The sequence below is a fragment of the Echinops telfairi genome, unplaced genomic scaffold, assembly GCF_000313985.2.
Source record: "Echinops telfairi isolate 266 unplaced genomic scaffold, ASM31398v2 ScPeMD7_25;HRSCAF=90, whole genome shotgun sequence".
Taxonomy (NCBI): Eukaryota; Metazoa; Chordata; class Mammalia; order Afrosoricida; family Tenrecidae; genus Echinops; species Echinops telfairi.
The window spans coordinates 265,775-279,753 of NW_022103922.1; the positions used below are offsets into that span (position 1 = coordinate 265,775).

At 48.9% G+C, this 13,979-nt stretch overlaps 1 protein-coding gene across 6 annotated transcripts in view; it reads right to left on the minus strand.

Annotated features, from left to right (window-relative positions):
• Positions 1-13,979, minus strand: part of EHMT1 (euchromatic histone lysine methyltransferase 1) — a 114,806-nt gene that overhangs the window by 62,990 nt on the left and 37,837 nt on the right. For 5 of the 6 annotated variants that reach the window (XM_045289158.1, XM_045289157.1, XM_045289160.1 and 2 more), the window contains exon 2: positions 11,504-11,567. In XM_045289158.1, coding sequence (XP_045145093.1) covers positions 11,504-11,567 — 64 coding nt within the window. Of the gene's footprint in view, positions 1-11,503; positions 11,571-13,979 lie in introns of all 6 variants that reach the window. The other variant, XM_045289156.1, reaches the window with a different exon arrangement.

Consider the following 13,979-nt stretch of genomic DNA (forward strand, 5'->3'; position numbering starts at 1 on the left):
GAGGGGTCTCGGGGAGGAGACGAGCCAGTCAGGGTGCGATGTAACAACGATGAGAAATATAACTTTCCTCTAGTCCTAAATGTTTTCTCCCCCCGACTATCATGATCTAAATTCTACCTTGCAAGTCTGGCTGGACTGGAGGATGTACACTGGTACAGATAGGAACTGGAAACACAGGGAATTCTGGGCGGATGATCCCTTCAAGACCAGTGGTGTGAGTGGCGATACTGGGAGCATAGAGGGAGGGTGGGTTGGAAAGGGGAAACCAATTACAAGGATCTACATGTGACCTCCTCCCTGGGGGCTGGAAAAGTGGGTGAGGGGAGACGTCGGACAGGGCAGGATATGACAAAATAATAATTTATAAATTATCAGGGGTTCATGAGGGAGGGGGAAGCGGGGAGGTAGGGGGAAAAAAATGAGGACCTGATGCCAGGGGCTTAAGTGGAGAGCAAATGTTTTGAGACTGACGAGGGCAATGAATGTACAAATGTGCTTTACACAATTGATGTGTGTATGGATTGTGATAAGTGCTGTATGAGCCCAATAAAACGATTAAAAAAAAAATACTCCAAAACCCAAATGCACTACCATCCCATCAATTCTGACTCAAAGGGACCCTTTAGGGCAGAGCAGAACAGCCCTGTGGGCTTCTAGGCTGCACATCTCTATGGGAACAGAAAGCCTCGTTTTTTCTTCCACAGAGCAGCTGGTGGGCTTGAACTGCCAATCTTTCAGTTAGCAGCCAAATGTGGACCCACAGCACCACCAGCCCTTACTAGATATCAAAGGTGGGGAAAGTCAGGAGATGTCACAGCCAGTAAGACACCCAGGAGGGATCAAGACGATGGAGTTGCCAGGTATGAATGTTAGAATAGCCGTTACAGCACACAGAGAGGCAGAAGTAGAACAGACACAAATATAAATATCCATTTTCCATCCCCCCAGCCCAACAGGACTTCTGGAGATGCAGATAGACCAGGTGGCGTGGCACGGCATGCCACGGGGTGGGATTAACAGTAGATCAAACAGAGAAACTTCAGTCAGTGTGCCTGAAGCAGTGTCTGGAGAATCTACACAAAATTAAGCAGGCAGGGAGCCTAAGGAACGTGTGAGTCATCTGAAACGGTCTGACCTGGACTTTTAGCGTCAAACACGGGAGGGAGAAAGGAAATATATTCGAAGACGTATGGGTTGGGAATTTTTCCTCAAATATTTTCCAAATTTGATGGAAACTAAAATCAAGGATCCAAAGAGCTCAATGGTCCAAGCAAAGCAGCAAATGCCAAGAGAAGAAATCAAACGAGGTTAGAGTGCAGTGTGCTGCACAGTGGGCAATCAGTGGTCCACAGAAAAGACACATCCAGAGCACAGAGGAGCAAGAATGGCTGCAGATTTCTGGTTGAATGAGCCAGCCAGAGGCAAGGGAGCAACATCTTTACCATCTGCTGAAGGATGAAGACCAGGGACAGCCATGGGGGAGCCACCCACAGCAGCCCAGGCAGGGCCAGAAGTTTGCCTCACAAAGCCACAGTCCTCTTGAATACTATTAATTTCTAATTTTTTAAAGAGCAGCAGCTAACCTTAAGGAGAGGAGGCTGAGCCTCCCCACAGAGTAGCCTTCCTCAGTGGCTTTCTGTGGATGTGAAACAGTAAGGTCTGAGACAGTAAGAACTTGACCATGAAAACCATTCCATAGGTAGGTTTAACTCTAAGTACAGTTCTGACTTAAACACTACCACTCAGACAGGTCTAAATGTCCCATTCTGGATCTCCAGAGAGTGTCTCAGAGCTTGTTTTTTATTTTGTTTTGACTCTGCTAGGATATACAGGTGGGAGAGAGACTGGGCTTTCTGCTCCTATTAAGAGTTAGAATCTCAGAAACACAGAGACAGTTCTAACCTTCCCCACAGGGTCACTGTGAGTCGGTTTGGTAGTTACATAAATTTGGTGTCAATTTGAGACTTGAGAGGATTAAGAGTGAAGGGGTGGAGTCTAACCTGTCAATCGGGTCATACCCAATGAGGCCTCTGTGTGGGCGTGTCCTTCCCCTGAGGATTCTGGGAATTCCTGCATTTCCTCCTTGGTGACGGGAGACACACTCTTGGCTCACTCCTTGAGAAACACTCTACTGACAAGACACATGGTGCTACGCTGATACAGTGCATGCCCTCGGAGCTGAAGAAGCCACGTGGAGACCCCTGCCAACACTGAGATGCTTACACCATCACTGGATCCACAAGACTTTCCACCCACTGGCCTGTGATCATCCTGCATTCGGCATCATTACATATGTTTCATGAGTCTAAAGAGGACTTTATAGATTGGTATCAGACATACAGTCTAATATCAGACTTGATCTGGGATGTTTTCTCAAGATTCAATTGCTCTTGTATATAAAGCTCTTTATTATACACATGAGTGTCTATGGATTTGTTTCTCTAGTCAACCCAGACTCACACAGTCGTCCTGACTCGATGACAGTGAGGGCAGAAAAGAGCCCAGGTGGCATAGTGGGCTGCTAATCACAAGGCCAACAGTTTGAAGCCATCACCCTCGACAGAAGCAAGCTGAAGCTTTCTATTCCTGTAAAGATGTACTGCCTTGGAAACCCGCAAGAGCAGTTCTGCTCTATCCTAGAGCAAGATAGACTCCTCAAAGGAGTTGGAACAGACTCAATGGAAGAGTCTGAGATTTCTGAGGGTACCTTTTATTTCTTAATTTTAAATAGCTTTATTGGCATATAATTCACATATCACACAATTACAGTTCAATCACATTAAAAAGAGTTGCAATATCATCACTATATCAATTTTAGAACATTTTCCTCTTTCTTGTACTCATCTGAGGGTACATTTTAAATTAACCATGATGTCTGTTTTAAATAAAAAGTATTTTATTTTTCTCAAATATTAGAAACTTTCTCATCTGGTATAGTGAGGGCTGATTTTGGGGGAGAAACCCAGAAACCCACACTCACAAAAAGATGACAAAAGTAGCAAACTTTTGGGACTGGTGGCACAGAGGGAAAGCACAGTGAAGGCGCTGAGTCCTTAGCTACTGCAGCTGAGGCTCACCAGTTCACAGCGAGAGTCCCCAAAGGACTGGGCTAGTGAGGTCAGAGTGAGCCTAAGACAGAGCAGCTCACAGGCCTGACCGCACACAGACAGGGATGACGGGATATCACTGACCACCAGAGACAACAGGTGCACAACCCAGCGCCATGACCTGGCACTTCCCCCCCTACTGACCCCAGGCCCATGAGTCTTCCTGGACCCCAGCCAGCTGGGTGGGAGTTGAGTTCAGTCTGCTGGGACCTCAAGAGACCCAAGATATCCACAATTGTGATCTGGGGGGGTCCCACTGCCCCCTAGGAGCGGGTACTTTACTAGAGTGGCATGCAGAACTCAGGAAGAGGTAAACATATGGCTACGCTCCATTGGAGAGGACGCAAACCAGGATGAGCAGAGAGAAGGCCTAGGAGGGTCCCCAAGGACACATCACCCTAGAAGCATCTCTCACCCACCAGGTGGCCGAGTTCTGACTGGGACTTGCCACACAGACAGGGCTGATCAGTCACCATCCAGGTCCCTTACCTGGGGTCAGGCTAACTCACTTGGTGAGTTCTTCTGGGGGGGCCAGTGCCCACCCAAGAGCCAACTCCTTAGCATGGCGAAGACTCCAGACACTCAGAAAATTTCCAGTGAACAAAAGAGAATGAAGAAAATCAAAGACTCAAGGAAGCAATCTGTTCAAATTGATAGACTCCACGACCACAAGACCAGGAGAACTTGGTGGTGCCCTGGCACCACTACCAGCTGCTCTCATTGCAATCCCAACAGAGTCCGGATCTGAGTGGGAGGGAAATGTAGAATGAAATATCAAATTCACAAAAAAGACCAGACACCAAGATCAACTGGTATAACAGAGTTCCCAAAGGCAATGTTCTACTTCCTACTTCGGTAAGTAGTGACTGGGGATCTGAAAAGCTAGTGAGCATACACAGAAGGTGCACTAGCTCTCTCCCTACCTGGAGGAAACAAGAATGAAAAAAATCAAAAGATGCGTGGAAATACATAGTCCAAAAGAAAAATGGACCATGGAAACATCAGCCTTCACAACCCTAAGACCAGAACTAGATGATGCCCGGCCCACCAACTGCTCCAAAAAGGCACCCCATGAGAAGGACCTGGATGGAGTGGAAATGAAATGTGAAGCATCACTCAAAACTGTAAAAAGACCAGGTATACTGGTCAGACAGAGACCAGTGGAACCCCCCAAGACTATGGCCATTACTCCTCTACCAGAACTGGACCGTAACACCCCCATGGCTCAATTTTCTACCCACTAGGACACAGGTCTTTAAGGAGTACAATAGTAACGGGGAGACAGGCACACATCAGAACAATCAGTCATTTGAAATCAAGAGGGCAGCACTGACCCAGGAACAAAGTTCAGGGGGTTAGGAAAGAAGGAAGAATGAACCAGGAAGCACAGGGAGGATGGGGGTACAGTGTGAAATTGCGATCAACAAGGTGAAACAAAGTACATAGGAGCTGTCAGACGGAAAACTGATCTGCTCTGTAAAACTCACCCAATTCACAAAAAAATTAAAGTAAGTTTTTATAAAAGGGCAGTAATATTTACCTTCATGCCCAGCATAGGGAGATGTCCATGATATAGGCCAAAAATATCAAGTTGCTGAATAAGATGTTCACCACATATATTAAAAAGCTCAACTTTTTACTTAGATAAAAGTCTGGAGAGAAGCCTTTAAAAACAAAGAAAAGAAGGTAAACAAGCGGCCATCTAACTCAGAAGCAACAAAGCACACATGGAAGAAGCACACCAGCTTGTGGGATCACGAGGTGTCAGAAGGGATCAGGTATCAGGCATCATCAGAACAAAAAATCATATCATAGTGAATGAGGGGGGAGTACGGAGTGGAGACCCAAAGCCCATTTGTAGGCCACTGGAGATCCCCTTGCAGAGGAGGAGACTAGCGAGTCAGGGTGTGAAGTAGCAATGATGAAACATACAACTTTCCTCTAGTTCCTAAATGCTTCCTCCTCCCCCACTATCATCATCCCAATTCTACCTTACAAATCTGACTAGACCAGAGGATGTACACTGGTACAGGTAGGAACTGGAAGCACAGGGAATCCAGGGCAGATGATCCCTTCAGGACCAATGGTGAGAGTGGCAATACTGGGAGGGTGGAGGGAGGGTGGGTTGGAAAGGAGGAACTGATTACAAGGATCTACATGTGACCTCCTCCCTGGGGGACGGACAACAGAAAAGTGGGTGAAGGGAGACGACGGACAGGGCAAGATATGACAAAATAATAATGTATAAATTATCAAAGGTTCATGAGGGAGGGGGGAGCGGGGAAGGAAGAGAAAAAATGAGGAGCTGATCCCAGGGGCTTAGGTGGAGAGCAGGTGTTTCGAGAATGATGAGGACAATGAATGTACAAATGTGCTTTACACAATTGATGTATGTATGGATTGTGATAAGAGTTGTATGAGCCCCTAATAAAACGGTCTTTTTAAAAATGGAAAACCAGAAGAAGAAAAAAACAAAGAAAGAAAGGCCAGACTTACTTCTCTGAGAGAGAAGAACCTGTGGCCCTGTCCTGAGCTGGGACTGATGCTGGAAGAAGACCTCCTTAGGACAGTCAGTCACTACGAGCAAAAGCACAGCCCTGCTACAACAGCAGAGACCCGGAGGGAGGCAAGACATGGGCAGGAAACACTGACTCGCTGTGGGGGTGCAGCCAAATCACAGACACTTGGTGCATAGATAATCACAACTGGTTTGCTCTGTAAACGTTCACCTGAAGCACAATAAAACTGTCCATGCTAAGCATTTAGAGGTTACCTTCCAAGAACCAAGAAGAACTCCCCAACTCACCGAGCACATTGGCCAAATCTCCAGAAGAGCACAAACTACCTACACTGGAAACTGGAGCGCGTCTCCGAGAGGGCAAGAGATCTCACTCAGGATCAAAGACCCTCCCACAAACTAAAGCCCAGATGGCTTCACTGTCAAATCTCCACACGTTTAAGAGTGTGATTTTAATCCATCACAAACTTGAAAAACTCAGCTCACTCTATGAAACCAACATTACCCCATTTAAAAATTAATAAAGATATTACAAAGAAAAAGAATCATAAGCCAGTACCTGTGGTGAATATAAATGCAAAAACCATTCCTAAAACACTAGTGGACTGAACACAGGAACACATAAAAGATAATATCCCACGACTGAGTGGAATTCATGCCAGGAATAGAGGGGTGCCTTAACATCCAAAAGTCACTTCATGGAATGAACTGTGTCCATACAATAAAGGTGCCCTGGTGTCAGATAGGCACTGGGCTTCTAGTCCCAAGGTCAAAAGTTCAAACCCATCAGCCAAAGGTGCCCTGGTGTCAGATAGGCACTGAGCTTCTAGTCCCAAGGTCAGAAGTTCAAACCCATCAGCCTCTCCTTGGGGAATGTGAGGCTGTCTGATCCTGTAAACACTTAACGCCTCAGGACCCTACCTAGGGTGGATACGAATTGAAGTTGACTTGATGGCAATAGGCCTGGGTATTTCGGTTTAGGGACCAATCAAATAAAGACCATGCAATTGTCTCCACAGACATCCTTCTCATGACAAAATGTCCTAAATAAGCAAGTGCAGAAGAAATCGCCCAGGGCCTGAAAGGGGTGCCTGAGAAATCTTACAGCCAATGCCATCCTTCAGGGTGAGCGGTGACCACCAGGAACAAGACAGGGGCGGATGGACAGCCTAGCTGTGGGAACGCCAGCCAATAGGAAGGAGATGCAGGGCATGCTTTGAAAGCAGCACGCTCAGTGAGCTCAACCATAGGAGCACCCAGCATGGGCCAAGGTATGAAGACAAAAAGGGTTGCCCAGGTTGGGCAGGGCCTCCAGAGACAGGCCGTGCTGGTGGTGGCATAGTACCCTTGTGAAATGCAGCTCAATGACACCTCTGAAGGGAAGAGTCAGGGAAAAAGAGAAAGCCCGCCCTCCCCACCAGGCAGAGGGACACCATGGCTGCAACCAGGGGATCCAACATAACAACTGTGAGCACAGCCCCAGACCAGGCAGTTTTGTTCTGTTGTCAGAACTGATCTGCCTCATCTAGAACAATTACAGGAAGAGACACCCCACAGGAAGCATCAAGAGTGACACGTGTGGTAGCTGGAAAGCAGACAGGAACGGCATTGCAGCACTGGCTTCTACGGGTCCCCAGAGCGCAAAAGATCAGCCTGATTGACCTGCAGCCTCCCACAGCAGGCCTAGACTCGGGCAACCCCACAAGGAGGCTGGGAGCAGAGCTGCCACTGCAAGGAGCTGGGCATGCTGGTTCTGGGCTCCCCACCCACTGGCGTCAGGGGTGACAACGAACATCCCAGATGGGGGCAAGACAATCAGGCTTTCATCCTCCTTGGCATTGATGATAAATACTGGGGTCCCAAGCCTGGCCTTGACCATGGAACATCCCTGCTAGACATGCCCAGAAGCCCCCCATGCTTAGGTGGACAAGAAGGATCACCAGGAAAGCAACAGACCACAGACTACCAGACCCAGCTTGAAGCATGAGAAGAGCTCTCTCCATCGAGTGCCAGCCCCATATGCTTCCCCCAGCACTCACAGGCGGGGAGGAAGGCCTGGCCATGTGCTCACAGTGTGCCAAAGCCACCACCAACCCTGTGGGCACAGTCCTACTGGACACACAGGGGCCGCCCTGCCAGGAGTCAGACCCAACTCAATGGCAGCCAGCTAATTCCAAGCATCCGTCTGCTCAGCACAATGTCTGTGCCACTGAGCCCAACGCCCAACATGAGTCAGTCAGGGTCAACCACATCAGCAAGTGGAAGTGCTTATCAGACAGTGCGCATGGTGTCTAGTAGTTTCACTTGAGCAGACTTCCAGAGGCTTTAAATGTCAATTTGAGATTAAGTATTAATCTCAAACATTAATAGTATTAAGCAAAATGTTGCATGATTCTTCAACTACAGCAAAATTTCTATCTAATGGAAAAATATAAGGATCAACTGAGTCCAGATGGAAGAAGCACGCCAGTCTGTATAACTCAAGGATTGGAAACAATAAAATCCAAAACCACAGGAGGGAATGGTATCAGAGCTTAAATTGTGAACGCCTGGTGTGCAGGGTTCTGGATAACAGTGGAAGTCCAAAGTGCTTCTGCAGGGTCCACATATGGATTAAACCACTGATGAACCCCCTCTGACTATGGTCCAGGGATGTAAATAGGCTTGATATCAGAAGAGAACATTGTAAAGTTGATTATGGCAGTTATAGTAGGTCAAAATACAGTATCTTATAATTTGATCTCCTTTCTGAGCCTTTTTTAAGTTGTTTCTATTTTTTTTAAAATAAAAAAAGGGACAAGGAAATCCACGTGGCTCACACTTGTGGTGACTGTTCTCTGACCACAGACCAGGGATGTGAACAACCTTGCAGGGTGCGTGGCAAGCAGGGTAAAATGTGACACCTGCTCCTTTGACCTCTCTTTTGACCCTTTCTAAAGTGTTCGCGTTTTTAACATTATCTCTTTCAGTTGAGGTTTTCCTCTATTTTTATTTTTGTTTGTTTGCTGCTTTTTGTTGCTGTTTGTATGCTTTTCTGCATATGAAATCCAGGATAGGTAAATCTATAGAGACAGTGACTGGATTCATGGTTCCTTGGCGGCATGGAGGGAAGGTTGGGGGAAGATGGGGTGCTAATAACATTGAGTAAAAGAAAAAGAAAATGTTCTAAAACTGATTGTGGTGATGATAGTACAACTCTTAATATGAATGAGCTACTTATTGTATTGTATGATATGTGAATTATGTGCCAATAAAACTGTAAATAATAATAATATGCTTTACAAAGAGGAAGGAGCCCTAGTGGTGTGGTGCTTACGCGATGGGCTGAGAGCCGCATGGTCGGCAGTTTGAAACCACCAGCAGCTCTGTTGGAAAGACTGGGCTTTCTACTCCCATAAACAGTTACAGTCTCAGAAACCCACAGGAGTGCTGTAAGTCGGCATTAACTTGATAGTAGTGAGTTTTGTTTCTTAATAAATACAAAAAGGAACATTCAGGAATAAAGATGGAGTTCCTGAAATCCAGTTATGGGAGCAGAGGGGATACAGCGCCACTGAAAAGTCGGACAAAAGTGGGGGTCTCCCAAGAGCAGGAGGCAGCTTGGGGGGACCACCCAGGCAGCTGTCACCGAGGAAGAGGAAGCTGGTGGAAGGAGGTAAGAAATGAAACCATATCCATGGCCATCAAGTCAATATTCATTGCGACAGGACGGAGAACGGCCCCTTGGGGTTTCTGAGGCTATAAATCTTTTTTTTTTTTAACCATTTTATTGGGGACTCGTACAACTCTTATCGCAACCCATACATACATCCATTGTGTCAAGCACATTTGTACATTTGTTGCCATCATCATTCGCAAAACATTTGCTTTCCACTTGAGCTCTTGGAATCCGTTCATTTTTCCCCTCCGTCTCTGCTCCCCACTCCCTTGATAATTTATAAATTATTATTATTTTATCAAATCTTACACTTCCCAACGTCTCCCCCCTTCACCCACTTTACTGCTGTCCATCCCCCAGGGAGGAGGTTATATGTAGATCTTTGTAATCAGTTCCCCCTTTCTACCCCACCTTCCTTCCACCCCCGCAATATCGCCACTCTCACTACTGGTCCTGAGGGGTTCGTTTGTCCCAGATTCTCTGTGTTTCCAGTTCCTATCTGCACCAGTGTACATCCTCTGGTCTAGCCAGGTTTGTGAGGTAGAATTGAGATCATGATAGTGGGGGGAAGGAAGCATTTAGGAACTAGAGGAAAGCTGTGTTCCATCGATGCTACATTGCACCCTGAGTGACTCGTCTCCTCCCCGCTATCCCTCTGCAAAGGGATGTCCAGTTGCCTACAGATGGGTCTTGGGTCCCCACTCCACACTCCCTCTCATTCATGATATGATTTTTTTTGTTTACTGGTGCTTGATAACCTGATCCCTTCGATACCTTGTGATCACACAGACTGGTGTGCTTCTTCCATGTGGGCTTTGTTGCTTCTGGGCTAGATGGCCGCTTGTTTACCTTCAAGCCTTTAAGACCCCAGGTCTTTTGATAGCCGGGCACCATCTTTTGATAGCCAGGCACCATCAGCTCTCTTCACCACATTTGCTTATGCACACATTAGTCTTCAGCTATCGTATCGGGAAGGTGGGTATCATGGAATGTCCATTTAATCAAGCAAAGTTTTCTTGTATTGAGGGAGTACTTGAGTGGAGGTCCAATGTCCATCTGCTACCTTAGTACTAAACTTAAAAATATATGTACATAGGTCTATTTCCCCATCATCATATATAAATATATTTGCAAATGTACATGTCTGTATTTAGACCTCTATATATGCCCTTTGCCTCCTACTTCTTTCCTCTATTTCCTTTTACTTTCCTCTTGTCCCACTATCATGCTCGAGGCTATAAATCTTTACAGGAGCAGCCAACCTCATCATTTTCTCAAGAATCAACTAGTGGGTTTGAACTGCTGACCTTATGGTTTACAGTCCAAAGCCAATCCTACAGAGCCACCAGGCCACTCCAGGAGCCCCCCCAGAACTGGGCCTTGACTTCAAGGACTCTGCAGGGGCTCCTGTGGGCAGCGTGCGCAACTACCAGGTTCTGACATGCACTGGCTTCCTTCTATCTTCCCACACCTCACTCTGCCTCGATGAAGACACCACAGGGCAGGCCAGGTGCACAGGAGACCTTGATTCTATGCCCCAATGGCTCATCACTGAGACAGGGCAGCAGGGAGGCCCCAGCAGGAGTTGGGGGCCATTGGAGAATCCCAGCACATGCTCAGAGGAGTGACAGAGGCACAGAGCTGCCTGCAGTGCCCCTCTCGCCCACTCCAGCAGCAGGGCCCTGCCTGCTTCCAGGGAGCCCATCTCCACCCACTGTGCAGCTGGGGGCTGGGGGCAAAGGACAACACATACAACATACTCCATGGAGAGCAGCCAGCTCCTACAGCCTCCCTCTCTCACTCCCTCGCTCACTTGCCCAGATACCACCCTCCTTTCCCACCTATCCTGTGGACACAGAACTGCAATGGCCACAATGACCAGAGTGACCCCACAACCATGGCCACTGTGCCCACCTACCCGAGAAAGACCCCCAGCAGCAGCCAAGTGAGGTGGGTGAGGCAGCAAACATGGGAGTGGGAGGTGGGGGTGGAGGTGGTACACGGAGGAGCAGGGCTGGGGTCAAAGAGGGGGCAGCCACTGTTGCCTTCCTGGCGAGGACAGAGCATAGGCAGCGCTCTGGGGCTGGTAAATCTTGTCTGTCTCAGCCCAACCATGCACATGCCCTTGTGCCTGGTGAGCCCTGGGAGATGCCAAGGAATCCGGGACTAGGGGTGGGAGGAGCAGCAGGCCAGGGGGCAGGCTCACTGGGGAGGCCTTACCGTCTTTCAGCAGTTCAGTGTCCACACAGGTGTCCTTCCCCACCTCGCCCTTCGTTGGCACTGCCTGCTGGGGAGAAGCAGAATCCACGTCAGGCTGGGCTAGCCAGCAGACCCCATGGCCCTTCCCAAATGGTGTCCAGGGCCAGACAACACACTTGGCCACTCCCATCTTCCTGAAGGGGGTGCTCAATCAAACCACCCTGTGCCTGAAGCTCAGTCAGTCTGGAGGTGCCAGCTAGGCCCCTGGCCCCTGTCTTTGCCCCTGCCCCACTCATGCCCCTGCCTGTTGCCAGCCCTGTCTCTTCCCAGCACTACTGGGTGTCCCCCCCAGAGAGTCCCAGGAATCCAGGAGCAGAGTCCTGCTGGACCTGAGAGCTCACTGCTCATCTCATTCTGTTGTGGTGGCCACACCTGATGACTCTCAACCACAACCCATCCCAAAGGGTCAACTCAACTGCCCATGGCAGCCCAAGCCCCTACCCTCTGGTCACCTAGCCAGCCAGTGAAAAGAGGGACACACATCTCCCACCTATTTCCGCAGAGTATTGCCTAAGATTCTCAATGTGACCACGATAGTGCTGTCACTAACAATGAGGACCAGGCCCTGGGTGTCCTTGTGGGACAACTGGCTAGACCATCAGCCATGGGCGTGTCCCCGCTACAGTACACACCACCAGGAGTGGAAGTGCCCAGACTGTCTGGGCAGGAAAAGTCCCTCCCAACCCTGTCTACTGTCCTGGCCCCCATGAAGGAAGGGGGGTCTGCCCTTACTGCAGTCAGCCACTGCATGCGGATGACACCCAACAGCACTACTGATTAGCCCCCTGAGAAGCCCTCAGCAGATGGCACACAGCCAGCTGGGTGCTCAAGCAGTGAGGCCAGGTCTGGCTCAGCACAGGGCCCACTGCCCCAGCCTGGCCTCTGGGCACTCCATCTACAGGTTAGAGATGGCAGCCCAGAGGCCTCCAGAAGTCACTTTGGCAATTGGGAGAAGACCGGCTGCAAGGAGTTAAGTGGAGGCAAGGGACAAGAGGGTGTGATGGCAAGGGACAAGAGACACCTGCTAGCACTGCACATGTATGAACAAGGCCGAGGAGCCAGAGCACCAGCCCCAGCACTCTCAGGACTGCCAGCGAGCACGCTGGGGCCTTGGAGAAGGAGAGAAAGGGAGCAGAACCCATACTACAGATGACTGAAGACCAGGGATATAAGCCTGCAGACCCGAGGGACCCAGCTGCCAGAGGACCCCACACGGAGATGTGACTGAGACATCTGCAGGGCAAACACAGAGGACGACTGCACGCCGCCATGGGAACGTGGAGGTCAGGGGCCAGGGACACATTCATAGTGCTGGTGAGAAAGGCCCGTCAGCAAGCTGCCCTCGCTCACACAGCCTGGGAGTAATGAAGACACCCCCCCCCCCCATACACAAGAGCCCAGGCAGAGTCTAGGACACATACCCCACACACACACACCCCATACACACAAGCCTGAAGGCAATGAAGACACACATGCACCCTTACGCAAAGACACAGGGTAGAATGAAGAGCCACACATATACAGGCGTTTGCTACCAGACCTGTCCTGCAAGAAAGGCTGAAAGGTGTCCTTCAGGTGGAAGGAAAGTAGGCCGTAATTTGAAACTGTGTTTGTAAAAAAGGATCTGCAGTAACAGTAAGTTTGATGGACAAATACAAAGGTATGCTTACTGCGGTTTTGGAAACACTTAAAATGTGATCACAGATTTATGTTAATGGGCCTACAAAGTATACAGGTGTCCTCATAGGGCATGAAGGGGGAAGAGTACACAGCACAGTTTCACGTGACTGAAGTTAAACTGCTATCATCTGTTTAAGTTTTAGATGCTAAATGTGGCCCGGGGAGAGCAGCCTGCACCAACCTGGAGCTGGCTCCTCCTCAGGGAGAGGCTGGAGGGGACTGCGGGGATATGACAGGCGGGAGAGCACTCACGAGCAACACCTTGGCTGGAAGGGGTCAGGCGGGAGCATGGGAGTCACAGGTAAGAGGCAGGATGTATTTATTGGAAGGCGTGTCTGAACATGGGCAGTGGTGGGACCTGTGTGGCTAGTGAGGGAGGGGCATTTAGGAATGGATAAAATGGGGACAGGGGGGCCTTAACCAAACCCACTAGGCATAGCATGAACTACAACTCACAGTGACAGGGTCTCCAAGACCCAAGAAAAAAAAGAAATGAACCACTTCTGTAAATTCTTACTTATTTTTTTTAATGAGCTCTGATTATATCTTGTGGGTCCCCTACAGTCATCAGTTGGCCACTAAGCTAACAGACAGACTTTGGTGGCCACACACACACAGATTACAAGCTGTGCAGACCTAGCTCAAAAAGTCACCAAGCAATGATCCCAGCTCAGAGCAGACAGAATCACCACACCCCAAAATGGAAAGGCATCCACAAAGCAAGGTGCAACCAGGACACGGCAGGATGGGGGGGGGG